This window comes from Neodiprion fabricii, chromosome 4 (genome assembly GCF_021155785.1).
Source record: "Neodiprion fabricii isolate iyNeoFabr1 chromosome 4, iyNeoFabr1.1, whole genome shotgun sequence".
Classification (NCBI taxonomy): Eukaryota; Metazoa; Arthropoda; class Insecta; order Hymenoptera; family Diprionidae; genus Neodiprion; species Neodiprion fabricii.
This window is the reverse complement of record NC_060242.1, coordinates 25,237,504-25,264,044: the sequence shown is the minus strand read 5'-3', so window position 1 is coordinate 25,264,044 and position 26,541 is coordinate 25,237,504. Positions and strand designations below refer to the sequence as shown.

Below are 26,541 nucleotides of genomic sequence, written 5' to 3'. Positions count from 1 at the left end.
ATCATGTGGGTGAAAAATGATTTTAAACGTAGAGCGGTAAGACAGTTGAGGGATACTAAAATTTCACGTAATACAACAATAAATAAAAAATTTCAAGAATATACTAATTATATAATTGCTATTAAACGTAACGGAAAAAAAAACTTTAATAAGTGTCACCCGGCGTTAGATGCTCTCAGAAAAGGAGAAAATGAGGTGAAAGAGGAACAGAATTTGAGAAATTAAATAAAAAAAAACGAGGTAGAAGATAAACATGGTGGAAAAAAAAGAGTAAATCTATTACTGAGACGGAAGATAATTATTGCTTGGAACAAGCACCATTTGCATGTAGGTGAAATGTTAATTTTCCTTTCACTGCAACTTGATTCAACAAAAATTTCATCTTGACATTAAAATATTTTTTTTCACCAACGCTAGCAAACAAAAGAACGGCTCGTTTTAGAACAGGACACAAGCTACTTTCGGTTAATTTCCGTAATCAAATAAGTACTCTTGAGGGAACGCAGTAAATATCAAATTAAATCAACGTTGGTAAAATACCGCAGTAAATAAAATTCACTGTCCGAAGAAAAATAAGAAAAACTTTGTTCTAGAGTTTTGAAACAAGGTCCAGAGTAAGCCGTACCTGCGTCTTTTTCGATACATCTACACAAGTGGAGGTGATTTTCAGGGGCTAAATTCGTGAAAAGGAAGAGATATTTATCGAATATTTGGCGTGAAGTAACGTTCCACAATTTTAGGTTCGGATTATCGAGGAAAATATTGTTTTTACCGATATTCATGAGACAAAATCAAGCCTCGATGCAATATCAAATGGTCGCTGTTAGAGGCATTCGTAATTTTATTTTGGTTTTGCACTGGTTACCGACGCTAATTGTTACATCAAATGGTATTTTACAGCAGACAAAATGTCCGCTAGGGCTGCTAAAATATAATTTAACCTTGAAATAAATTATAATAACTGCGAATTGAGTTGGCTGAAATTACTAGTATTGTGTGTATGTATTGCAAAAATAAACGGTTATGGTTGGGTCTCAAGGGGTTATGGAACACGAGTAGATGGCTGAAAAAGTGGGTGTATTTTGGGAATTCATATCTCGACATCCAATTATTTAATTCGATTCGGGTTTGTTATATTCGCAAGTATGTCGATCGAGCTTTATTTATGTATTTTTTTTTTTCTTTTAAAGTAGCATCAATTAAAAGAAAGCATTATTATTGATAATAATGTCAACTCTTTCATGCGGTGACATGTTTTTTGGTAACCAGGATGTATTCTTATATAGTTCATTCTCTTTGCCACGATTTCGCTTATTCGTAATTATCATATTGTTTAAATTAATTGAGTCTTAAAACAAAGTAATACATTTTTTACGAAGATTAGAATTTCAAGTTCATGTAGTCGCCATTTTGTTGCGAAAAAAAAAACTGTGCACCGTGCCTGAGTGATTTTTGATGAATTTGAAGTGAATCCATTTAACCGTTTTTGAGACACAGTGAACTCAGAGAAACATGTCGCCAAGCAAGATCGTTGACGTTGTTGTCGATAACACTGCTTTCATTAATTATTTCTAGCATAAAAAATACTCGTGAGTCGAGGTATAAATTCCCAAAATTCACTCACCTTTTCAATCGTCTCTTCGTGACACATACCGCTTTAAAGAAAGAGAAAACGTAAAGGAATGAGAAGCAACTAAGGTAACGCACATCGCAGACAGCGCAAAACACATTACGACGCTGCCGCAGATGAGAAACGGATTCATTGATCACGGTACGAAGAGTTGTAAATAAATTAGGTGTCCCCAGAAAGGAACAGCCTTAGAATTGTCATTAGTCGGCGAGGTTTTTACTTAGTAGTAAGTCGTTGTGGGGCCCCGACAAGTGCCTGATGAGCTCCTGCAAGCTCTCGAAGCTCGAATTGCAGAAGCAGCAGGAAAACGTGTTGTCGGGGGCGGCGATAACGCCTCTGTGAACGGAGCAGAGGTGCTTGAGGAGGTGGGCCTTCTGCTTGAACATCGCGACGCACAAGCGGCAGGCGAACGGTTTTTCCCCCGTGTGAACCCGCAGGTGCGTTTTCAGGTTCCACGACATGCCGAACTGCTTCCCGCAGTACGAACAGCGATACTCGCGGACGGGGGTCGATTTTGGGGGGTCGTCCGGCGGCGGGGGCGGCGGGGCCCGACTCGGGGGCAGCGTCCACGCCCCCCACTGCGTTTCCAGGCCCCCTGCTGGTACCGGATCCGCGCTTGGCGGCCTGTGCGACGCTCCTGGCGGCGTCACCGGTCTGTCCTGTTCAAAGAAAGAAGGGTTATTAGACGGGGAAAATGGTTGCGAGTCAACTTCGAATAGTTTTCATGCAGCACGTGTCGAGGGATTGACGACTTTTTAAACATGGTGTACACACTTCGAGATGGATTTGGATGGATTCAAGGCCGACAGTATCGTCTGCTGTTCAGGTTGAACAGATGCGTTGACCGAAGAATTTGCACATACCTAGTTACCCCTGGGCAATTTATGGCGACAAGTGGGCCAGGCTCCGTAAGAAGCCGTGTTAGCGACCCGATATCTTTCTTTATCGGCTGGAAATTTCAACTGGTTTCACCGCGTTGCGTTGTCCCCAGAATTTCACTTTTGCTATTCGATGAAAACTGGAGAGATCGCACTCAGTGCAGCCGGTTGAAAACGCTATGACAGTCTTCGGTCAACATAGATGGCAGCAAAAACGATACCGGTGGCCTTGGAATGGTCAGAATCGACCGCGGGAGGTGTACTCCACTCGTGGAATCATTTGAAATCTCTGATATTGCAGTTTGTTCGGAGTTCCGAAAAAACTGCAGATCTTTCAGCATACACGCGTGTTTGGAAAGACTGTCTCATCGGAAGGCGTTCCAATTTGCAGATAATAAAGTGATTTTGTATGCAATAAGGACGCCATTGCACGTATCGTATACCAGAATGCAGGTCAAGGAAAAGTAGCTATCAGCATGAAGGATCCGTAAGTAGATTCTTGTGCAGAGGGATAAGGGAGATAATGACTTACTAGGTAAGGCGGGGCTGATATACTGTGGGGATGAGGCGCCTGCAGCCTCCGGGGCGTCTCGAATCCAGGATTGAAGGGAACAAAGGCCGGGTTCTGGGCAGGGGCGTTGTGAAACCCTGGCCTTCTCTTTCTGTGAGGAGTTACCACGTACGCTTCCGCCGGGGGAAGTGGCAGCTCTTCGGGTTTCCGTTTGCCCGGCTCCAGGCCGAGCGCCAAACGAGCCTGAAGCTGCCTTCTACGCTCCTCGGTTTCCTCCAACGACTCCCGTCTTTCCAGCAGGGGCTTTTCTGGCCTGGAAATGTAAGAAACATCTCAGGAATACGAAAGATTCAACGTTCTCGAATATTTCCAATGAAGTGTTATTAGCTGATATTATTTACCCCAACAACACGACATTGTAGTATAGAAATTGAAGTATTTTACTTAGATATGCAGGTCAATAAAAAAAGTCAATTTGTTGACGTTTGTTAGGTATAGTATAGAGACTATTCCAAGAACATAGACCTGCACTAGGGTGTCCGATATTTAGAGTTTTAAGGAAATTTCTCGAGCACACCGCTCAAATTAATTTCAAATATTTCAAACACAACTACCTAATTTTTTCAGTTTTTTATCTCAACTCTAACCTGTGCCGACAACGGGGTGAATTTCCCCGTTTGAAATACATGTGATTCGGACACGTTCCAAGTATATATTTTATTATAAAAGTAATAATGTTAAAAAAAATCTGCAACCGCGAGGTTTTAGTGGTGATTAATGGTACTATCTGAGAAAAATTCACATCGTCATAACGTGCAATCTTGACAAACTGCACTTCTAAGTGTAAAAATATTAGATTTTGAGGGTGTGCAATTCGTCGAGATTACAAGATACGATGATTAGCACTAACGACCACTAAATCCTTGCAGTTACAGATTTCTTTGAACATTCTTACTTATATAATAAAATATATATTGATCCGAGAACGTGTCCGAAACACGTGTATTTTAAACGGAGAAATTCACCCTGTTGTAGGCACGAGTTAGAATTAAGATAAAAATCTGAAAAAATTAGGCAGGTGTTTTTGAATTATTTGATACTGATTTTGCGGTATGGTTGAAAAAATGTCTCTCCTCAACCACAGACTGTTGATAAGCGAACTTCGAGTGGTTTGTCGCGGTCTGGATCAAACGCGAGTCGCAATTTCGTAATTTATTAACTTGTTTCACAGTCTTCTGCTGAAACAACGTGACTATTTCAAGTCCAAGTTTAGTGCCGCCTACTTATACTTCACCGTTTAGCCAGGAGGTGAAAATTAATACGATCATCAACCTCTTCAAGGCTTCTCGTTTTGCGGCGTTTGTCGGGCGGTGATTAACGCCCGCTAACGATTCCCCGTGCTTAGATACCGTAACGCATCCACGACCCGAATGCATGAATCTGCATGTCCAATTTAATGGCCCGAAGCACGTTGCAATTAGGAGAATAACGTGCGTGAGTGTGTGGGTGTGTGTGTGTTGATGCTACCGGTTATCGCCGATACGTTAAAATACTGCATCACACCTTCACGAGTAATTTGTGTAAACCAAGTTTGACAGCGTTGTGAGAAACGAAACAGATTTGGAAATTCTCCTCAACCAAGGACAAAAATAAACATATGGAGTTAAAGTTCGTCAAAGGATGTTGTAGTCACTCTTTGCGAATCGCGTTGAATGTCACTTGTTTAGGCTGTTATCAGAGCCTATGCATCGTTTACCCGTAAAAGTCGCAGCTAGCGCAATTTTACGTTCAATGCCGAATCCAACAATCCATGGAAATTTTCATTTTACGCAAGAAGAATTACCGCAGTTATTGTGGAAATGCATTTTCTGGCATTATTATCGTACGAAACGAACAAATTCGCCGACATTCACGTTTGGCACCGTAAGTGGAATGTCGCAATCTGGGGCATTTTCACGCAGATGATGCATATGTTCTGACAATACTCAGTAAGGTCAGACTTTAGCAGCCTCGTAACGTAATGAACCATTTTTTCGGAAAATCTCTACAAGGATTCTCTCAATATCAGCAAACAGTAATAAAAACAGATATACCCAGACTTCCGAAACTGAACCACTGAGTCACGTTTTTAAAATTTTGAAGCAATTCTTTTTATCTCAACGTTTCGTTACGTTATCGCTCTTGGCAAAAGAAGCTTTTCGCTCGTTGCAAACCTGTAATCACTCTTCAACACTTCATTTTTCACAATATAAAAATTAGGGACGCAATCCAGAACTCTGCGGGCTTTCGGAAATCTCTTATAATACTTTTTTATTTCATCTACACGAAGAGGAAAAAATCCTTTCAATTTGTTCTAATCGACAATCCGTTAAAAAACCGACAGAAATTACAAACAGTAATTTGTTGAGCGCACCTATATCGTGAAAACGAAATGCGCCGATCCTGCTGCTCTTCAACAAGAACAGATCATACAAGCGTACCTCTAATTGTAAGCCGACTTACCTGTGAACGACATCGTGTGAACCTTCGCTGGTCGTAGAGGCGCCGGAATTTAAACACAGGTTAACAGGATCGGAGCTGTCCCTCCTCCGGGGAGGTTCGACACTCCCTTCTCTGGTGTCGCTTAGATGGTGGTGGGTCTCTCCTTCGACGCCCTCGACGTCGACTTCCGTTTCATCTTCGCATCCCTCGGTTTTTATGAGAACCGAACAGCAGTCGGCCGGGTTATTAGACTGCCTACTGTCGAACATTCGCAAACGCCAAGTTGATCAAAAGGGAGAGACATGATATGTTGAATAAAAATGATCTCTACATAATATTGTGCTTCTGGAATTATGACACTTTTGATTGGCGTACAATTAGGTACGAAATAAAACGTATAGCATTTATTTGGACGTAAGATTTATCGGGCATAGTGAATGTTCGGATTTTTTTTTTCAATTTCCCGTATATCGAAATTCGTCAAATTGACAGAAATTTTGGGAGCGCAATTAGAAAACTATTAAAAAGAAACGAACCGACAGTCCAGAACAGCAAATGGGGAAATTGAAAGCCGTTTGATTAAAATTATTTTTAAAAATTGCGAAGATGTTGGTTGAATTTATCTTTGGTTCTTCCCCTTCGTCAAGAAGTAGAAGAGCGGAATAAGCAGAGAGCTACCTTACCGACTAAAAAACAAAGCAACTCGACAACAGCCGGTAACTAACCTGCCGTCGTACTGTGACTCGTAACTCGAGCTCTCCTGACTTTCCGAGGGCTGGGGCGTAGGTATTCTGTCCTGGTCAGACTTGCTCGAAGTCTGCGGATGGTTCGACTCGGAGAGCTCCGATTTTATCTGGAGCAGCTCGAACAGTTCCCGCAGTGGTATCAGCTCGGAAGACTGAGTGGCGGTACGGAAAGAAGATAATTTTTAACGTACGAATAAACGAATAAACAAAAAAGTTCGAGTTGCGTTAAACTGCTGCCCTGTATGCAGCAAAAAGGATTTATTGACACCGAATATGGCGAAAGAATTGTTTCTTAAGGTTTGACGGAACGGCGTTTGAAAATTGACCAGAACAATAAGTTGTCTTACTCCTAATGAAACTACGTTTATTTTAGTAGTTAAAGAGAAAAAACTTTTCCTTATACGGTAAATTCAACAACGTTTTTTTGCCGTTGCTTATATGGAATACGAAATATTGCAAACGCAAGCTTGATCGAGCACTCAAGGTACCGTTAATACTGTTCTGTAACAATAAATCCCTGAAGAATAAATTAAATCCTGTTACCTATATTTTGAGATTACAAGGACGTGGTTTGATTAGGGTAGATGCTTGATTGACCAGAATTGGTTCGTTTGTGGCCATATCCGTAACACTTAAATGTAGGCTTTGTCACAGATATTACAAAAAGTTTCCGGACGGCTTTGATCACTGTTAAAATTTGACTTTTGAGCAGCTGAATGCTGAAGAGTTCCGATCATCATTCAGGGTATAGGAAATTTTGTTGTGATTAATTCAATAATCGAATAGATTTGTGGAGTACCAGAAGCAATGGAAATGAAACACAAACGGTGCCTCTTATATTCTACGATTAAATATTTCACTGATCTGCCGGTTTATTAGGAGAGGCAATCAAATTGTAAGTCAGAGTAACTCGTATGACCGACGTATTCTTTGAATTAAGAAGGAATCAATCGAGGTTAGTGAAATAATTAAAAGTCGTAGCATATCGCTTGAAATCAAGCGATAGCGTCAAAGGAAACGCGTGACAAGGGTTGAAAATTATGGAAATCATTGTAATTCTTACGATAAACGATAATTGGTTTGGATTCGTTAGCCCTCCATCGATATCTATCTCATCGTGTGATTTCGTTGACTTTTTATCTTTCTAGGTAATTTCCTCTGATTCTATCCAATCCTAGAATGTTCAGAAATGAGATTTAAAACCGGGGTTATAAGCCTTGAGAACGATCGAGGAATTGATCACTTGGTATACCGAAATCAATCAAACTGAGATGACAACCTAGACATGACTTTAAACGAATACCAATGATTTGGTCACCAAGCGGATGGCCCCTCGAGTTAATATTGAACGTTTTTTCGAAAGTTGATTCGAACTCCACATGGATTGCACAACAGTTGCAAGGAATTCGACTCGCAGCTCACCGGTATCAAGGCTTCTCCGTTGTACAGAAACTCCAGGAGGTAATGAAGCTGGGGTTTCCTGACCCCGGAGAGGTGGACGACGTGGTCCAGGGCTGGGTCCCGGAGGAGGTCCGCCAGGAGCGGACTGGCCGCGGCGAGGACGACGCGGTGGGCTCGAATCACCGAGCCGTCGTCGCAGGCCAGGGCGACGTCCACGTGCTGGTCCCCGCTGTACCAGGCCCCGACCTCCGCGGCCAAGGTTGCGGGGTGTTTCCCGTAGTGGAGGGTCAGCAGACCGTCCGTATACATCGTCTGTAGAGGTAAAAGGAAACGAAGCCGATTGTTAGAAGGCAAATAACTCCTTCGATAACGCGAAGACGGTCGTTAACCCAGAGGACTCGGTTTAACGATGGTACCGAATTATTCTCTAAAATCCACATCCTGCGAGTATTTATTACACTAATCGTAAATGTTGGTATAATCAATGTCTCGTGTATGTTGTATTGTTCGTATTCGTCTTCGTTTCTCAGACGATTTTTATTAATGGGGTGCATTTTGAGAATTTATACCTTTGGAGCCAATTATTCAACCCGATTGGGTTGTTTTTTTTTTTGGTTTGTAAGTATATAGATCAAACTTTGATTGTACATTTTTTTTTTATTCATCATTGTCAAAATAACGTCGAACGTTTTGCGCTGTCCACGATATCTCGACTTCGCGAAGGTACAAAAATAATTGTCGGTTCTAGCAAATACTGAGAGGAAACGGTGAAACTTGGCGGAATGAATGGCCGACTGTATTGCGCAAAATAATTGAACTTTATTGGTCGGCGAAATTGTACCGCGGTAATATTCCCGTCTGCTAGGCAGGGGAGCCAACTTATTCAAAACAGGTTATGAGATGTCAAACTCTACAGCGTCAAGTGGCGAATTGAAATTATGTCATTACGACGATTCGCGACAGTCATGAATCAATCAGTAATAAAAGCTTGCCGATCCTTCCGAAATCACCATATCAACTGTTCCAGATCTGCCGAACTTGAAAAAAATTATTAGCACCTGCTTAGCTTCCATAAATTGTTAAGCCTGCGTGAAATTACGACAAAGCTCGAGCATGCGTGGTAGAATAAATTTCAGCGTTTCCTCTTAGTATATCCGTATTTAATAATAGTTGACGACAGGAATGTTTCGTTAATTAAAATAAATGTCATTCCTCTTAAGGAGAAAAATTGTTAATCTGTTAACGTTTTTATCAGATCAGATAAAATTTCGTCAAATGAAAAACACATTCCATTTCCAACATTTTTACCTATGTAAGAAAATTAGGTGTAGCATATGTATACAGTTTGTCGCCTCGGTTAAATATTAGCACAATTGTTGGTACTGAATTTTCCACTACTAGAAAACGATTCGCAGTGGCTATGTTTTCTGGTAACAGTTAGAGAATTTATTTTCAACTTCTATACCGAAAGCTATTTTCAGTTTAGAAGGTGAAAATTAAACGCTTTCAAGAATCCAACATAGGCGTAACCATAAATTTTCTTCACTCGGTGTTTATAGGGAACAATTAGTGCCGTGTCACGTAAGCGGGACATAATTGTCCAACTCGGTCTACAGCTGCAATGCATCGTATGTGAGGCGTGTGTTGCATTGTCGGGTAAAATTTATACACTGCACGAGACTGAATAATATTGCGAAGGAAAAAAAAATTGTAATTGCACGGCCGAGGAGCGGGAATGAATCGCCATTACGAAGTTCAGGGTCAGCTGCCGATCGGACGTTATGCGATTATTCCATTTGCGTTTTCCTTATTCTATTTGGGCCTTGGCGACGATGACGACGCCGCGACTCGGGGCCTCAAGCCGAGTCGCCGCGGCGCTGTGCGAGTCCCTCGTATCGGTAGAGAATGCCTTTTACTTTACAGGTGGGTTCTATTTGCGCTGTAACCGGTTCGGCTGCTTGTGTAATCCGCGTTTTTTATCATCTGTGATTTATACCGGTATTGAATTCTTTCCCTCTTATTACGCCTCTACGTACGTCATACGTTGTGGCTAGCTGGTGTGAGACTTTACATTACAGGGCCCAGCGCGGTTTCGTTTTCAGTTATTCAACATAATTCGGCATCCATCATCGATATACGAATAAATAATATATACCTTTCGAAGTCCTAACCGGTTGTCGGAAGTCATTCGAGTCACGCAACTCACGCGTAGGTATACGTACGTTACTACTCCGTAACGAAAAGTTTCGTTTCGTGTCATAAATATCAAATTTTCACCCAAGTTATGCCATTATTCCGAAACCCATCGCTCCTCCACGCGCGTCTTAGACTCTAACGCCGAATGTGACGATGGCCGTGATGCCGCTTCCGCATCACGTTGTTGTGTACGGTATTTGCAAACAATCATCACGGACTTTGATGTGCCGTGTATGCAAGAGAACAGCCTTGCGGAGAGATTAACGTACAATTCCTCTCCTCTTACGGCAAAGTATGCGATACGATCTTTCTACGATTCTTTCGATGATAGCTTTCATTGTTCCTCGATGAGCGATGCATGTAGCTTCGAGGGAACACCGCGGTTCAACCTTGACGAGCGAGGGAAATTATGGGTAAAGATTCGCTCACAAGTCGAAGATTACTTTTTAAAAAGTTAGACATACCGGACGGAGACAACGGAGACAACGATTATTTATTGCTATTTATTGAAGACAGACAGTTGACGGCAGCTGGATAAAAATAACCAGTCAAAGCACCATTTTTCAACGAAATCGGTCAGCCTAAGCTGTCGAGTTCAACATTGCTCCAGTTATACATATTTTTTTTTGACATTTCCTTTGGACAAACTTATTCTTACAGAGGTTATACGGTTTTAATGGAATTGGATTAAACTATTGTTAGAAAAGGTTTCAAGAAACATGCTTCTCTTCTAATGACTTACAGAGCCTAACAACCTAAAATTATTGACGAATGATGAACTTGGAATCTTTCGTCGACCTATTGATTACTATAAAAACTTAATTTAAATTCGTTTACGGATAACTATATATCTATAATCAATCGGTGGTCGTAATTAAAAGAAAACGAGCTTATAACGCGTGAGCTAGATTCAAGAGTCTGATTTCTTTCACCATTCTAGGTAATGTAGGATTTTAAAAACTAATCACAATCCAACCGAGTCCTTGATTCACTCGTTTCCGAATATCAAATAATTTTGTTCTCCTCAAGAAAAATATATTCCAAGCATTACGGGTGTTCGAAAAAAGTAACGTTGTCCTTCGATTAGAACGACTGAGTAAAATTTCCAAGTACGAAGCGTAGTTTTCAAATCTCTGAAAGAAAAGTTGTGGAAAATTTAGAAATTGGACAAACTTTCTCGAAGGGTGATTGAAAAAATACTCAGAACTTGTAGGTTCGAAGTTGTATCAGCGATCGATGTAGATACATGTCATACTTTTGCAGACAGCCATTGTTCGTGAAAATACCGATAATAAATTACACGTGTTTTAAATACTTTTGTTCAAGGCTGCTTCAAATACTGAGTTGAATTCGGAGTATCGGGGATGAGTAATTGCTTATTGGAGTATAAAAAAAAGAAAAATGGAACATTTACCGAAGCACGTCAAACTGTGCCTCAAAGACCGCACATGGTCGAACATACGTGACATAGCAAGTGTATTATTTGATCTAGCTACGTACCTAAACGCGTTCGAAGCTCGTCGAGACGATGATATACTTCTGCCACGGATGATAATGAATTAATGCGTTTATACCGCATGTATACGAGCTTGTGAAATTTCAGTGTTTCTTTCAGGTAAAGTCGAGGAACGTCTTTTATCGTATATTAAACTACGCGGCTCTTGCAATAACTTTGTTTACATTTGTCTGTTACTCAACCCCGGTGTACGTAACCACACGTTGACTCGTGATCGGGTTAATCTCTTCAATATCGCACACCATTTAACGCCCGAGCACCGAGCAGCGATATTATACACGGTGAAATAATATTATTTTAAACCAAGGTGCAGGTGCGTTATTAGCCAGAAACCAAGGCATTTGTCACCGTGTACGATGATATGCTGGTGAGTCGCGCGATATCGCGATTCCATTGATAAGTGAATTATTTCAAACGATACGCGGTCGAACTGATCAACTATCGCGACTTTATTATAAGCCTTACTCTAACGTAATCAATGAATCACTATCTCAATATCTTCGCTGGTGTACAACTTGGTACGGACTCTCTTTTACGGAGGCGATCGGTATCCGATGACTTTGAGAAATGAGGAAAATAAGATTTCTTACACCGATGAAAATATCAAGGCTATCGGTGCTCGAAAACTTCTTTCCAGCTTACATATCGGTACCGATTGCAGATAGTCGGACGTAAATGAACAGATAATAACTTTTAACTTGAACTAATCAGTTAAAGTAGTATGTCAGATTGATAGTTGTCGGTGGGGCCTGAATTCGCAGTCTCTTAACTTGTTAGATAAGGAGCTTTCATCGTTTGAAGGAAAGAAATTTTTTTCGTCATATAAACTATTCTATTGACTAAACGCAAGCTTTGCACCAAAATTGACATCTCTTTAGTGATAAGATTTCCAGTGAAAATTCCGTCGTGCGAGAGGTCGAAGTGTTTTTTTTTTTTGTTTTTTTTTTTAAGTACTTGAGAAGCTAGGACGGTGTAAATCAGACCAAAGTTATGTGTTTAATGTGTTTATAAAGCCAACATTGATTTTTGGGAAGCTTGAACTTTCCTTCGTCATCGGTAATCTATTTCTTCAAAAAAATATGCTTTCTTGGACAATTCACGATTACAAAATGAATGGAACCGTATTTTGCCCATTTCAATTGTTTCAATGAACCAAGCAGAAATTTTTCACACCGTTCTGGCATATGAAATGTGACTTTTCTTATGTTACATCGAGGCGAGTGACATGAATATGGTTTTTTCAGATTTTCATGATATTTTACGGTATTTCTTGGAAATAAATCCCAATGATCAAATGCCATTCGTGTAAATTTCCGAAACTATCTATGATATATACGAATGTATTATCAACACGTGCGCCTACGTATGTCGCACCGACTCAACGAAAGTCTTGCGAAATAATTTGACTGTTTATTATTCCGGTCATCAAGCCTCCTCGGCAACGTCACGCTACGATTCAATCAACGTCGCATATACGTGTATAGATACACATGTGCATATATGTAGGTGTACGTGTACATCCATGTACATTTTAGTCAGCCAACTATATGCGATAGAAATTTCAATGAAACATAATCAGATTACATTCTAGCGCAATCAATGAAACTGGCCAACGCGATTACTGCAAGAATTAGCTATCATATACCGTTCGGAACTTTCAACCATAGCTTTTTACATTGTACACACTCGAATCAGCTGAAATTCTGACAGCTCAGGTTATACGTCCTAATTTAGTTGTTCTTTTTTCCCGCCGTGCAGGAGTCGAGTTTATTCACCTACGCATATGACACCTCGTTAAACCGTCATCGAGACAGTAAATTTCATGAAAGTATAATTCCGACTTGTTTTTATAGTTCGATGAAAATGCTGTTGTACCAGCTGTGCTGTTGCTTGCGTTCCGTAATAGAAAACCAGAGCGAAGAGAATTAGAAAAAATTATATCGCGAGTAAAGATGGAGTAGATGTGGAAAAAATAAATAAATTCGAGTTCAAGTTTTATATTCGTTAAGCATTGGTTGAGAATTTGGTCTCATCGGAAACGTATTTAAAAAGGAGTAATGTATACAATCGCTATCGCTTATTCTAACTCGATTTAGAACATTTTTTTTTTTCTTTTTTATCACCTTTGAAACAGGTGTGCGTGTAGAGCAGTTTCAAGATTACGTCCGTTGAAGATAGAAATAAATTTATACGGGCGAAATTCTGACCAAGCATTACACACTTCCGATCCGAACTTATCTGTAGATATTGTTCGAAAAAAAACACACCTCGAAACCTTGAAGTCCAGATTGCCATCTCGTCTGGTGAAATTGATCTGATGATCGTTAAGTTAATATCGTATTCCAGTATCGAGTTAATAAGAACCGATAACGATCGGTAAAAGTAGACGTCTATTATGGATACATATATATACATATACATATATGTATATATATATATATATATACATATAATTTCTACCTCGTAAAATAAATTGATAATCGTGTTTGTAATTCTATTCAAGTACAAAGTTCACTTTCGATTTTAAATTTCCGAGTATATATATATTTATATATAAGTAATAAAATTGAAATTTAAAATCGAAAGTGAACTTTGTACTTGGATAGAATCACAAACACGATTATCAATTCATATTACGAGGTAGAAATTATACACATACTTATACGAGGTGGATAAAATATTTCTTTGATACGGGAACATTCATATAGGGACCAGGTCGTGGGGCGTTGTTCTAAGGACCGTTCCAAGTATACGCTTACAGAAATATCACGTAGAAAAGAGAAAAGAATCGAGCAATAGAGAACCGGGTGTAATAGGGTCCGTGATTTCCGCTCCATATACATATTATTTTTTTTTTTTCGTTCCGTTCTGTTTTTTTTCTTCCTCTTCTTCGTTTCCTACATATTTTTTTTTTTTTTTATTTTTATTTATTTTGTTTTCCTCTCTCCCGGTCCCAATTAGGGTTTCGCCAACGTGAATAGACCCTGTTTTATATGGCCGCCTTGAACGCCGCTCTGATCTCGCTCGCAGGGCTTCTTCACACCGAAATCCCAATTTACACGTTTTCACTTTTTTTTTTTTTTTTCTTCTCTTCTACCGCGATATTTTCCCGAGTAATTTGCGCTTCCGGAACAGTTTCTTCAAAATTTTTAGCCCCAACTTCGTCGAGGTGTCGGACACTCCGCGTTCGAAAGCATTCCTTCATTACCGAAACCCGAAATGGGTTCGATTTTTGGTCGTGACACGCACAAGTCGCGCGAGCTGTTCTCACCGCCGGCTTTGTGATCGCGGTGTTCGCTGGCCGGAAGAAGGAGCAAACAATTGATCTCAGCATCCGCATCTCACGGCTTCCGGTACGGTGAACGCCGATCGTACGGGCCAGCAGCTGCCGATTAAATTTGCTCCCTTCTGTTCGTGGCTGCGTTTCAATCATTTTTCAAACCAACAATTACAACTCGTACGTGTCCCTGTGCATAGACGCAATGAGAAAGAATTCAGGGAGGAAATTTCCATGAGAGTCACGAATAATAGAAATGAGATCTAGGCGCTGATAAGAAATACTCGTGAGTAAGACCTCGTATCTTTTTTCTACTCCTTTGGCACGTTGGCGTTGTTGCCATTTCTTCATTTCTTTATCATTGTCAGAACATGGAGTCGAGTTTATGGAAATAGAGTTTACGCGTTACCCACGCGTGCTGCTCCATCACTTTCCAATATTTAGCGGTTTCCATCGTTCTGACTACTTAAAGGCGGCTGGTTCAATTTTAATGTTCTTCCAAGTCCATCTCTGACTAAGAATATCGAGATTTCATTCTACCGATCTTAAACTTCATTTTGCAGATGAAATCTTGTGCGTCCATTCTTCAGATTTTTTGTTGCGAAAAACCCCTCCGTATCAACTAGGAAAATTCTGTGTTTCAACTTTAAAGCACGTTTCGTTAGTCTCTTTTGACCGTTTGTTAACATTCTCAGGCATGAACGTTACAGGTGTGCTACAGCGTACACGGAAACTAATTTGCGTCAGAAATACCAGAGAAACGAATAGATCAATCCGAAAGAAATTCGTCTACGAAGTACAATTCTGACGGTTGTAAGCAGATCTCTGTCAAACTTCGTCAGCATAAGCATTTGCCATCCAGTTAAATCTACTGATTATCGTTTAGAAGTTTAAACAAGATTCAGAAAAGTGAAATGAAGTTTAACGACTGGTTGAAAGATCGCGACACTATCATTTGCAATGATTCAACTAAAAATTACGAGTGAATGTTGATGCTCGGAAAAAAGTAATTTCATTGGGATATTGCAAAGCCTTGAAATGCATTTTCGATCGTGTCAACTTTCAAAGTATCATCAGCAATAGATACGGTTAATGGAAATTTATCAACATACTGACATCGCAAGCTGTTCCAAAGTTGAACCCGAATGCACTAAGCGTGTTAGGAATGTGATAATTCAGTAAGGTTTGACAAAATTTTGTCCACTCGACTCGACCGCTTTACCTTAACGAAAACAACAATTCCGACTGTCGGATCTGGCTGCTACCTTCAGCCTAATGGGACAGAGTGACAAACCGCACCTCCTCGTCGAAAACTAGCGATGATTCTATTCTTGCCCATCAAGACTCATTGTATCGCGGATCAGGAATTCCGTCGTGGCTGCACATATTTTTCGCAGATGGAAATACGTCGCACCGAGTAAACGGCGTAGGTGGGAACATGTGACATGCACGTACCGACTCACCAGAGTCAGGACTATACACCGACATCGGATCGGAAGATTGGCAGATGGATGGATGGATGGATGGATGGATGGATGGATGGATGGATGGATGGATGGATGGATGGGTGGATGGATGCATGGATGGATGGATGGATGGATGGATGGATGGATGGATGGATGGATGGATGGATGGATGGATGGATGGATGGATGGATGGATGGATAGATAGATACACTCGTGGACAGAAGGAAGCTTGGGTGAAGTAGTTTAAACGTGAACGCTAAATGGCACATTGCGCGGCAACACACGCGCGCAAACGACACAAACACGGGAGATGGATGGGTATCCGTACATCGTCGAGGCGAGTCCCCGGTACGGCAGTGTAATAGTGACGGCGTATACATTTCGTTCAAGGCCAAAAGTAACAGCCTTTTCAAACTGCACTTACAGAGCGAGTTATGTGGAGGTAGGCAGGGTGGGATAGGACAGTAGACGAAGTGCGCGGCGTGCGATACGTGCAATGAGCAGGCAGGCGGGCAGAGGCGAGTGTAGTATTCGCAGTGGGATAGACCACCACCCACCCCACCCCACAAGCGGGAACTGTATCGAGTTATAGGTGTAAGCCGAGGAACGGGCACTTATACAGAGGTGGGCATAAGGTGGCGCACACGGCGGTCCCCAACATCCGTGAGACGCGGTACAAGAGTATATTGACAGTCGAGCAGACAAATAAATGTGCACGCAACACCGAGTAGTCGTTACATGATCCAGTCATTATGTAAGAACAATCGGCCGACTAATAAATAGACACTCCATCGTTGTGAATCTGAAGGGCACATCCATACCCGCGAATAACCGAGTGCGACGCGGCTTCGTGACACACGTAAGCGCGCACGTACGTCGGCGAACACAAGTCCCCGGAGAGCGCAAGAGAGAAGAAGCGCAATCCGCACACAACCGTGTGTTCTACGCACAGAGAGACGCCCGCCGCCCGGCCTCGCTCAATTATTACCATGAACATAAACGTGCCGGTCTCTCCTCTACGATGTGTCCTATGCGCTCGACGCTCCCCCCCCTTGACCCCCCTTCAGACCCCCTTGCCCACCTCAACCCGCTATTCGCTCCCTCTGTTCAAGTATTACAGACACTCTGTGCTGCCCGGTTGCGTAACGCCAGTGATCTCACGTTGTGGGTGGGACATGCTCTGTGATACGAACGAGTACAGGGTGTCCCAATGGTCCCTTGTTCCGCCGTCAATGCGAAACGGCGACATTCAGACGCTTCTTTCTGTATCCCGTACCCTTATTCTCTTCCCGTGGTCCCCCTGCGATCAGTCACCAGGGAACACCGTCAAACTGCGAAGCTCTTCTCATGGACCGGGCAATGTCCATGCTTTTCAAAGGTCGCTCGCATCCTCGAGCGGGAGATGGTCGATATTTCAATATTTCAAGTTCATCCCGATCATCTTGAATTTTGACGTTTCGCGATTTACAACGATGCCGAGGAAAGGTTTTGGGAGATGAAGAAACGTGGTAGGTTTTTGACCCAATCACCTGTCGATCGATCCACTCATTTCTCTGGAATTCGGAACGCGAGATTCACCGCGTTTGTGCAGGTAGAATAATCAAATCCACGACCGAACATTCTTCTATGTTTCGAAGCAGAAATATCGTCGATGGTCAATATCCGCAGTGGGAAACGAGGCGATGGAATATTTTGCGATTACCTAAAAGCCTCGCGGGAATACCTGCAGCTTGTATCCGGCATGGATGCGCTCGCTCGTCTATCACGTGTTTATCATGGCGTGTAACGCACGGGGTGAGCGTAACCGGCTGATTTAGTGACGTACGACCGTCATTGTGACAAATAAGTCATACGTCGCGTGTGATGATTGTCAAGGTCGGTTGTTTGGGCTGCTCTTATCATCGCTGTCAATGGGAGTGGGGCCACTGCGTGTCCTAGGGGCCAGCTGTGGCCACCGTTAATAGCACGTCTTCCATTACATCCACGGTTCCGTACGACCCAACGGACGAATGTCACGGCCTTTAAGCACCCCTCACTTTACTGGCACTTAAGTGTCGAGTTATTTTCGGCTTTGCGAGAATAAAAAGAGAAGGTGCAACACTCTCGTGTTGATCTTCCGGGTCGCGTTCAGACACAACAAGCGTTTCGATTCCCCGCGCTATAAAACTGCTGCATAAAATTGTTTTATCGACAACACGGAACCGCTGGATTTACTAACAAATGCGAAACAGATTGATGTACCGTACCATTTTAAATTTATGATGAGGCAGCAAAATTCCTCTTCGAACTTCATGCTGGATCGAATCATTCCACGAGAAATTAACGTACTTTTCGGAAAGAGCACCGTTTCAAATGCTTGTCACGTTTCTTACGGATGACAAAAAGCTAACGATTCGATAAAAAAAGATATCGGTTCTAGCTCCTGCGTGCCCCGGCATACTATTCTATGGTCACTCAGAATTCTCACTCGTCAGTCTGTCAAAATTATGAGCATACGGAGTAACTGTGAAATTTTTATCCCGAAAGTCAGAGTCCTAAACGATTTATGATTTTCGTGACGCGAGACTAGGAAAACGTTTTCTTTGATTGTGAAAAATCAGGCCCGAACCGTCTAGCGTCTTTCCAACTCATTTCTTTTCGAATTCTTAGATCAAGATAAGTACGGTTCAGCCGTTACCGATTGCGAGATATAACCGAAGGTCTATAAACGCAGTGGTATAAATTTGTATAATTCGAGCAGTCAAAGGGGGTTCATAGCATGGACGGTCTAAAATCATATCTATTTTTAGGAATTTTTTTTAAAGAAAAAGAAATGAAAAGATTTAGAACAATTTGAGTTTAAAGGATTAATTATTCATAGCTTTGAAAAGATTTTGGAATTTTTTCATTGAGATTAATAACAAATGGCGGCATGGTGCTTATAAGTAGCGAACGACCACGTTTTCAATCAGGTGGCGCAGATTCCTCGGTCAATTTTTATCCGATCGACTTGAAATTTTGACGCATTCTTTAAAGCTTGTTTATCGATTCGAGCTCGTGGCTAGATTTTTTAATTTCGGTCTCAACATTTTTTTATACAAAATTTTTTAATAATTTTTTTAATCGAAAAATCAAATTATTCGGTAATGACCGTATATATTTGAACATATCTTTAACATTCGGGCTACGAGCTCGGAACCGAAGAGGTGTTTCTGATTGAACAAATTTTTTCTATCTGTTAGAAGTTGGAGAGTGGTATCAGGAAATGCGTCACCACCAAAGCCCTCGAGTTCGGAGTCGTTCGCTATTCATATGCGCCATACGGCAGTATATTTGTTGTTACCTTTAATGAAAGAATTCAAATTACTCCAAGTGTTTTCATTTTCTTGAAAAAAAAATCCAAAAAATAGGTATAATTTTAAACCGTCCAAGACACGTAGTTGGATGAGTTACGACGGCAGTCTTGAGGCAGTTGCGACCCTTGAGCCTTCGTTCAGAGCTTAGAGGAATTAGATTTCGAGACAGGTCTTTCTCGTATCTATCTTTCACAATTTAGTTCGCCTATCTCATTGACCGTGAGCTCTATAACGCGACGGGTGTATCAGTGCGTACACATCGCACGTACGTATATACGTTTTGGGACATGTGTACAACAGAGAGGCGTGCAGGCTTGTGTAAACGCGTTACAACTCTTTTTTACTCCAAGCGTAAATTAGACCAGTCGTATCGGAGTGATAAACATTTTCGAGTCACACGCAGCTTTACGCGCCGGCGAAACGACCTTCGACTAAATCACTGATTTAATATTAGCCGATTTCGAGAAAATAGGTGAACGCGCGCTCGTGTGCGTAAGTTTGTCGGATATTTACGAGCGAGCGAAATTCTACGCAGAATCTAACGCCAAGACTCGCGTTAGATATACTGCGAAAACTTTTTTCCTCGTTGAGATTATACCGATATAAATACCGTGGAGACGATGTGTGCGAAGATAGAATGTGCGCGTGAATAACGAGACTGAGGTACAAAAACAATTATGAGGAACAAAGAAGGAAAGAAAGAAATAACTACAAAAAAAAGAAAAAATAGTAAAAAAATAGAAGAAAAATCGTCAGAAAACTAGCAAAAAGAAAACCCGCCGTACCATTGTGTATGCACAAGACTACACAGGTATTTACAAGCAGCGTTGTGTAACAAATGCCATAATGTGGGTGGCGCGGAGCAGCGTAACCGGCAACCGGCAAGCTGCCGCTCCAGTGCTCTTTGCGAGAGAAGGCTATTACTAAATGCGCGTGAAAGCCATTATGCGCCAACTTCGGACCGAATCAAGCCGGATGAATCTATACGAAATTCACTGTTTCTTGTTTTTTTTTTTTTTTTTTCTCTCTCCTCCCCTACCGAAGAGCTTTGCTCCTCGTAGCTATGCAGCATGTGAAAGAAAGAATCTGAGGTTTGTCCAGAGACCGACGTTCCCTTTCCAAGGATGCGGCGGCGTTCGAGGTTTGACGAATCGGATTATCGCAAGAAATTCATTCCTCTTGGGGCATGGTCCGGTTTTTATTTTATTCCGTTCAGGCCCCGGGTTTCACAACAGAACTCGGGAATCGGTTCGAGTCGGACGGCCGGTTTACGTAACGGCATCCTCCCATTGGCGACTGTGAAATTACGTCGGCGGGAGCCGCATGCGTGCAGCAGTCCATCAGTAGAGAGAGCTCGAGTCGTTTCGGCCGAGACTTACACTGTGTGGGCACTCACTCGCTCTCTCGCTCGCTCTCTCGCTCTCTCGCAGCGCAACGTAACAGGAGCGCGCTAGATCGTTAGAATCGGCCGAAGGCCGGCTAAATTACACGAGTTCTTCAATGTCACGAGTCCCGCCTCCGCCTCAGTCTCTCCGTTTCAATCTCCACTTCCACTTCTCCAACACCGTCAACGACGACGACGACGACGACGTGGAGGAGGCGCACTCTCCGCTGGTCTCACCTCCGCTTTCATCCGCTCGTCATCGGCTTCTTCTCGCCGTTCCACGTGATCAGCGCAGCGCAATCGATCCTCTCGGACTGACCTTGACTGCGCGGCAACATCGACGTCGATCGACGATCGGCGAACGCACACTCTACGGCGAAACCACGGAAGAATTTCAATTTCACGGAGCGATCGAGGATCGAGACGCTTTCCGATCGGCCGGCCTCGCGGTGCAAGGTCGGATTCCGTGCGCTTGCTTTTCTAATGGCAGCTGGAACAGCGCCGATTCTCTCTCGCGTTTCGTTCGCCTTGAAGCGGCGCTTACGATATATTTGTACACGCAACGAAACGGAGAGAATTATTAACCCGCAGCAGCGCTCTGCAGGCCCATTTCTCGATTGTGACATGTGGGGCATGGACACGCGGCTCGCGAGGCTGGCCCGCCGAAAATCGAGGTGTGGAAACCCGGTGCATAAACGTTGACGAAAATTGCTTCAGGTACCGAACACCGCGTTCCGTGCCGTTCCGTCGGTTCGAAAGTCTTTCAGGCTCCGGCTTCGCGCCGATCAGCCATGCCGAGCACGAATTGAGCGCCGCGTGCACGTTCGAACAAACGACGATAGGCCCCGATAGACGAAAGTGAAAGGGAGGGTGGAAAGGGTCCGACTAGCGCTGGGTCCCGCTGGCTTTTACAACCTCCGCATCGCTCGCGCTTTCTTGCCTGCCTATCTAGAAGCGATTCGTGGTTTCGCACGGCTCCTTGTGTATCGCTGATAAATTATATCCGAGTAATTAGAAGACTCCGGAGCCGAGCCTCCTCAAGGCCCCGGCTCCGCCGGACCGTACTTCCGGTTCCGATCGACTTCCTCTTTTCTCATCGCGAACGCTCCGCGAGGCTGGATCGTGGCGCGAGCGCCACCGCGTCAATATTTCTACTCCAAGGGCTTTGACCAATATTACCTTCGATTCGGATTTCCCGCTCCTCGGGGCGGCCTGATCAGCTGATCATCGGTCGCGTTTTGGCGCGAACGCGAGGAAATGTGTGCGCGCAATTTTGTGCGTCGACCGCGCGGCGGCAAATTTAGGCGTCAACTGCCACTCTTTACATATGAATGAACCCGCTGCTCTTCCTCCCCCCTCTTGGAATGATTCTCTTATCAACGCGAACTCCGACTGCATGTTTTCGGTGACAGTAGCGCAAACGATTTGCACTCAGGCGCTTCGGATGTGCAAACGCAAAAGCTCGACGTTATTGCATTACACTGGAATTCCCGGAAGATGTTTGTCGTTCTCTTTCCGATTTTATACCTTGCTTGTTTTAGCTAGAAATAGACACGGTGACGCGTTGAGTACGTCGCAAAACTTGTATACGAGCCTTGGGCAAACACATGAATTCTGTGATAGTGAAAAACGTGCGAGGATCAATCACCGCGCGTCGTGTCTTATTTAAATTTTCCTTCTACCTTTCAGTAGTATCCAATATCCAATCCAAAGTGTGCGACCCGCGAGCGGGTTTTACGTTTCTCTCGACGAGTACGGATACATCTCTGAATGCCGATCGTCAAATCTTCTTCCGTGTAATCCAAATTGGCAAATACAAGAACAACACGTATACGATTAGATAATATTAGGCACGGTTAACTGACAAACATTTGAATTTCACTAGATATTTCTTTACTATTTATTCTTTGCTTTTATCTCAATTTTACGTATTCGTCAACTTTTCGATTTCTCTTTATTTCTCTTTCTTTCGATCCACGATCGGTTTAAATTGGCCACTGTCACTTCACCAGGTTCACGTTCTTCTCCACATAGTCACTGTGTATAATTTATTTACAGACCGGCAACGAAGACCACGGCCAATAGCAAGTGGCGAGAAGAAACAAAAAGAAAGAACAAAAAAAAAAAAAAGCACAAATAACAAAACAGTAACACAACTTATGTCAACACAACCGTCGAATATCGATTGACTCGATTTGTTACACTGTAAAAATTATCGGTCGAATTTAAAGAGACACGCTTTTGTACTCAAGTTTCGTCGATTACTTCACTCGTTTCTCTTTTCCGTTACAAGCGAAAGGTGTAAACCATTCCTCTCGTCACTATTCGAAACTGTAAAAACTTCACCATGGATTCATCACGAATAAGCGGTTTATTCCTCGCGTCGGTTGCGGAAGACGCAACTTTACATCCTCTAATTCGCTGATGCGGCTCGTTAATGCCGCATGGCTGTCGCCTCAAGGTCAATCCGCCAACCGATGGTCTCGGCGTCTTCTTATCACTCACGAGGATCAAGCGTACGCGAGTTTCTTTTTCCGTTTAGATAATCCTCGCGTGGAACAACGACGTCGCGGTATCGTTGTCGAGGAGCTTTAGCGTGAAATGGGGGATCTCCCTCAACTCCGCGTTCGAATTCCCCGCGCGAATAGAAAAGAAGATCGCGCCGTCTCGTCTCTACTTTGGTACGAAACGACGTCGTTCTCGGCTTGCCCGCCTTCCTTCCTACGCTTCTACTTTTTTCCTCTCTCTTCTTTTCCTCCTTCGCCGGCCGTGGCGCGATTGCGCGCGTGTTTGTTGCGTTGTTGTTTTGTTGTTCCCCTGTCTTGTTTCTTCCTTCCTTCTTTCTTTACTTCTTATTTTTTTTATCCGCGTTACTTTTTTTCTTTTTTTCTTTTTTTTTCCCTCCTCTTTTTCTTCTTCCTCTTCGGGCCTCCCAGCGGCTCCAGGGTCAGCCGGCTGGCTTAGCACTTTTACTCGCCTGTGTCCCAAGGACTTGCCGCGCTTCTATCCCTTTCTCTTATCCTTTCGCGCGCGCGCGCGCTCGCTCGCGCTTGTTTTTTATCCCTCTAACCTTTTTAGCGGACTTTTAATTCCAACCGTTACCATAGCGTTACTTATGATCACCGCTGCCCGCTTCAAGGTAAAGAAAAGGTAATATTATAGAAAGGCGTTTACATCACACAGGCATATCAACGTATCGATGAACGCATGTGCATACACACATAGCACGTATCCAGTATCTCCACCTGCATGCACGTATGAAATATATCATACACGTACACCTCGTTTCAAATGTCAGATAAATGTTGCCACTCTTTTCTTTCTTCCTTTCTTCTTCTCCTTTATCTTCACTTTTCGATCCTTGTTACTTTTCTTTTTACTCTTACTCTTCTTGTTATTAATATTAAAAATATCGTTCAAGGATCGTCCGCTGCACTTGCGGTGCATTCAGATGGCGAGATGCGTGTATTACGTTTCACGATTCAAATTCCTTATCGCGGTGGTGTGCGTGTGCGTTCCTTCGTACGTTCGCGTGTGGGTGTTTTTTTTTTCACTGACCCTCCCCCCCTCCCCCCCGGCCCCCGCCCCCGCCCCCACTGCCCCCCTCGACAATGTTCGCAGGTCCTTTTTTCCGTTCTCCGCGAAACCTTCTCTCCTCGATGCTTCGTCAAAGTGCGACAGACGCGAGTTCTTGAATTCGATTCGACGCAGGTCCGAAAGATCCGCGGTTGTTTCGCGCGCCGAAAGTAACAGCGTATCTCTCTCTCTCTCTCTCCGTCTTTCTGTTTCTCTCTCTTTCTCTCTCGCTCTCTCTCTCTCTCTCTCTCTCTCTGTTTCTGTATCTTTCTCCGTCTATCAGCCCGTCTCCTTCTCTCTCCTCTGGTTTTGTAACGCTTTACGAAACTCCGCGCCAAAGTAAAAGTCCCGCGAGCGAGGTTGGATCGTGCAGCAGCTAGGCGGACGACTGACTATACGGTGAAACAGAACAACGCGGTGTTCGATTATTAACGATATTTAAACGGCCACGCAACCACCTTGCAGATGAATTCAGATTGCGCCCGATGATAAATTTGTAGTTTCGAAGCGAATCGAGTTGTGTCGCTTCTTTAAATTACGATGACACTTTTAACCGTCGTCACTTTTCATAATTTCTTTTGGAGGGAAATATTTCTTTCTTCACACAAAAGGCACCAACGTATCAATATTTAATACCGTAATCACTTTCCCCCGATGTGTTTTACTTTGCGCGCACCAAGGAAAACACTCCGAGCAACGGGCACACACTGATCGCGAGAGACACGGGGAGACGCACACTTAAACGCGGGGTGAAAACTGCTCGCTCCGTCACAGAGAGACGCACTGAAAGTGAACACAAGAGATACACAGACACACACCGCGGTTGCCGCCGTGTGTTTTGACGACGGCGAAAAGTTGACTTTCGCAAATCCGCAATTCCGCGTAACCGCGCGCGGTTTGTGAAACGAATCCTTGCAGCGGGTAGAAATCCTGCGGGTACCAGCCTCGTCGACACGGTTCGCATCCGCTCTCCGTTTCGGATAAAACCGAACGATTGCTTCGGGGTGGGTGTGTTGGATCAGTGATTTCGCAACATGTCCGATGCGATCATCGTCAGTGTTTTCTTCCTCCTCCTCCTCCTCCTCCTCCTCCTTCTCCTCCTCCTCTGCAGGGGGGCGATTCTTCTCGGTCGGGTTCGCTCTCGCTTTCCGAAACTAATAAAATCCTCGATTCCGCTCCTACTTGCGATGATGGTCCGCGGCGAGAAGGGGGGCGTTTCGCCGTCGTTGTCTTACGATTTCAACGCGCCCAGTCGACGCCGCCACCGCCGCTGCTGCTGCTGCTGCTGCTGTTGCCGCTGCCGCTGATGGTGCCGCTGCCGCTGCTCCGCCGAGTTTCAACTTTTACTTTCAGCTCTTACACAACACCGGACCGCCGCCGCCGCCGCCGCCGCCGCCGCCGCCGCCGCCGCCACCGCCGCCGCTGCCGTTGTCGTACCTCCGGTGTCGGTGTGCCTCTGTGTGCGTCGGTGAGTGAGCCCGTGCATTCGCACGGTTGCCCCGACTGCCGCGTGTCTCTCGTGAGCGTTTCGTTTCGGTGGCTTCAAGCCGAGCCTCCTCCTCTTTCTCCTCCTCCTCCTTCTCTTCTCGGTCTCGGCGCGTTCCTCCCTCTCTTTTCCTCTTTCTTCTCTCTTATTGCGTTACCTCCTTCCGGATACCTACGGACTTCCGGTGCACCGCGAGATTCGAAAACGTGAGGAGCTGACGCGACATTCACCCCGCAACCGCGACCGAACCGCCGATTCAGTTCCACCGAAATTCGCCCCGGCCAAACGGAGTCTCGAGTACGTGACGAAGACCGGACAGATCGGTATCCCGACTGCACGATCGCCTCGTAGTCTGAAACCGAAACCTGGCCACACCACCGCACTTTCTCAGCATTAATCCCCCGCGCCTCGCTAAGGGGCTTGAGTAGGGGGTCACGCACTGCCGCTGACCCGGGAACCGGCGAGGGCGTTAAAGAGTTCCGTCCGGAAGTTGGTCGCAGCCTGACAGAGACCAAAGTGCGATCGAAAGCAAGGGTCGTTCTCCGTCTATTCCTCTCCTTCGTTCCTCGGTGAGCGTTGAAACGAAACGAGTATGCTCGACCAGCAGCACCGCTTCACCAAAACCGCCAGGTGGTGTCGTCGAGCAGTTCTTCCACGT

The 26,541-nt window shown here is 43.8% G+C and overlaps 1 protein-coding gene across 1 annotated transcript; it reads right to left on the bottom strand.

The window, feature by feature from the left end:
• Positions 1–604: 604 nt before the first annotated feature.
• On the bottom strand, positions 605–25,763 carry LOC124181194 (transcription factor Ken). The gene is made up of 6 exons (XM_046567511.1): positions 22,504–25,763; positions 7,669–7,959; positions 6,226–6,398; positions 5,522–5,758; positions 3,041–3,332; positions 605–2,289 (listed from the first exon to the last, which is right to left on the bottom strand). Exons 2-6 carry the CDS (start codon positions 7,954–7,956, stop codon positions 1,831–1,833), a joined length of 1,449 nt encoding a protein of 482 aa, XP_046423467.1. The 5' UTR covers positions 7,957–7,959; positions 22,504–25,763; the 3' UTR covers positions 605–1,830.
• Between the last annotated feature and the right edge of the window lie 778 nt (positions 25,764–26,541).

Coding starts and splice junctions, on each gene's coding strand:
- LOC124181194 (XM_046567511.1), bottom strand. CDS start 7,956: ATGTATACGGACGGTCTGCTGACCCTCCACTACGGGAAACACCCCGCA. Junction 6,399..7,668: donor ACGGAGAAGCCTTGATACCG/GTGAGCTGCGAG, acceptor ACCGCCACTCAG/TCTTCCGAGCTGATACCACT. Junction 3,333..5,521: donor TCACACGATGTCGTTCACAG/GTAAGTCGGCTT, acceptor TTACATTTCCAG/GCCAGAAAAGCCCCTGCTGG.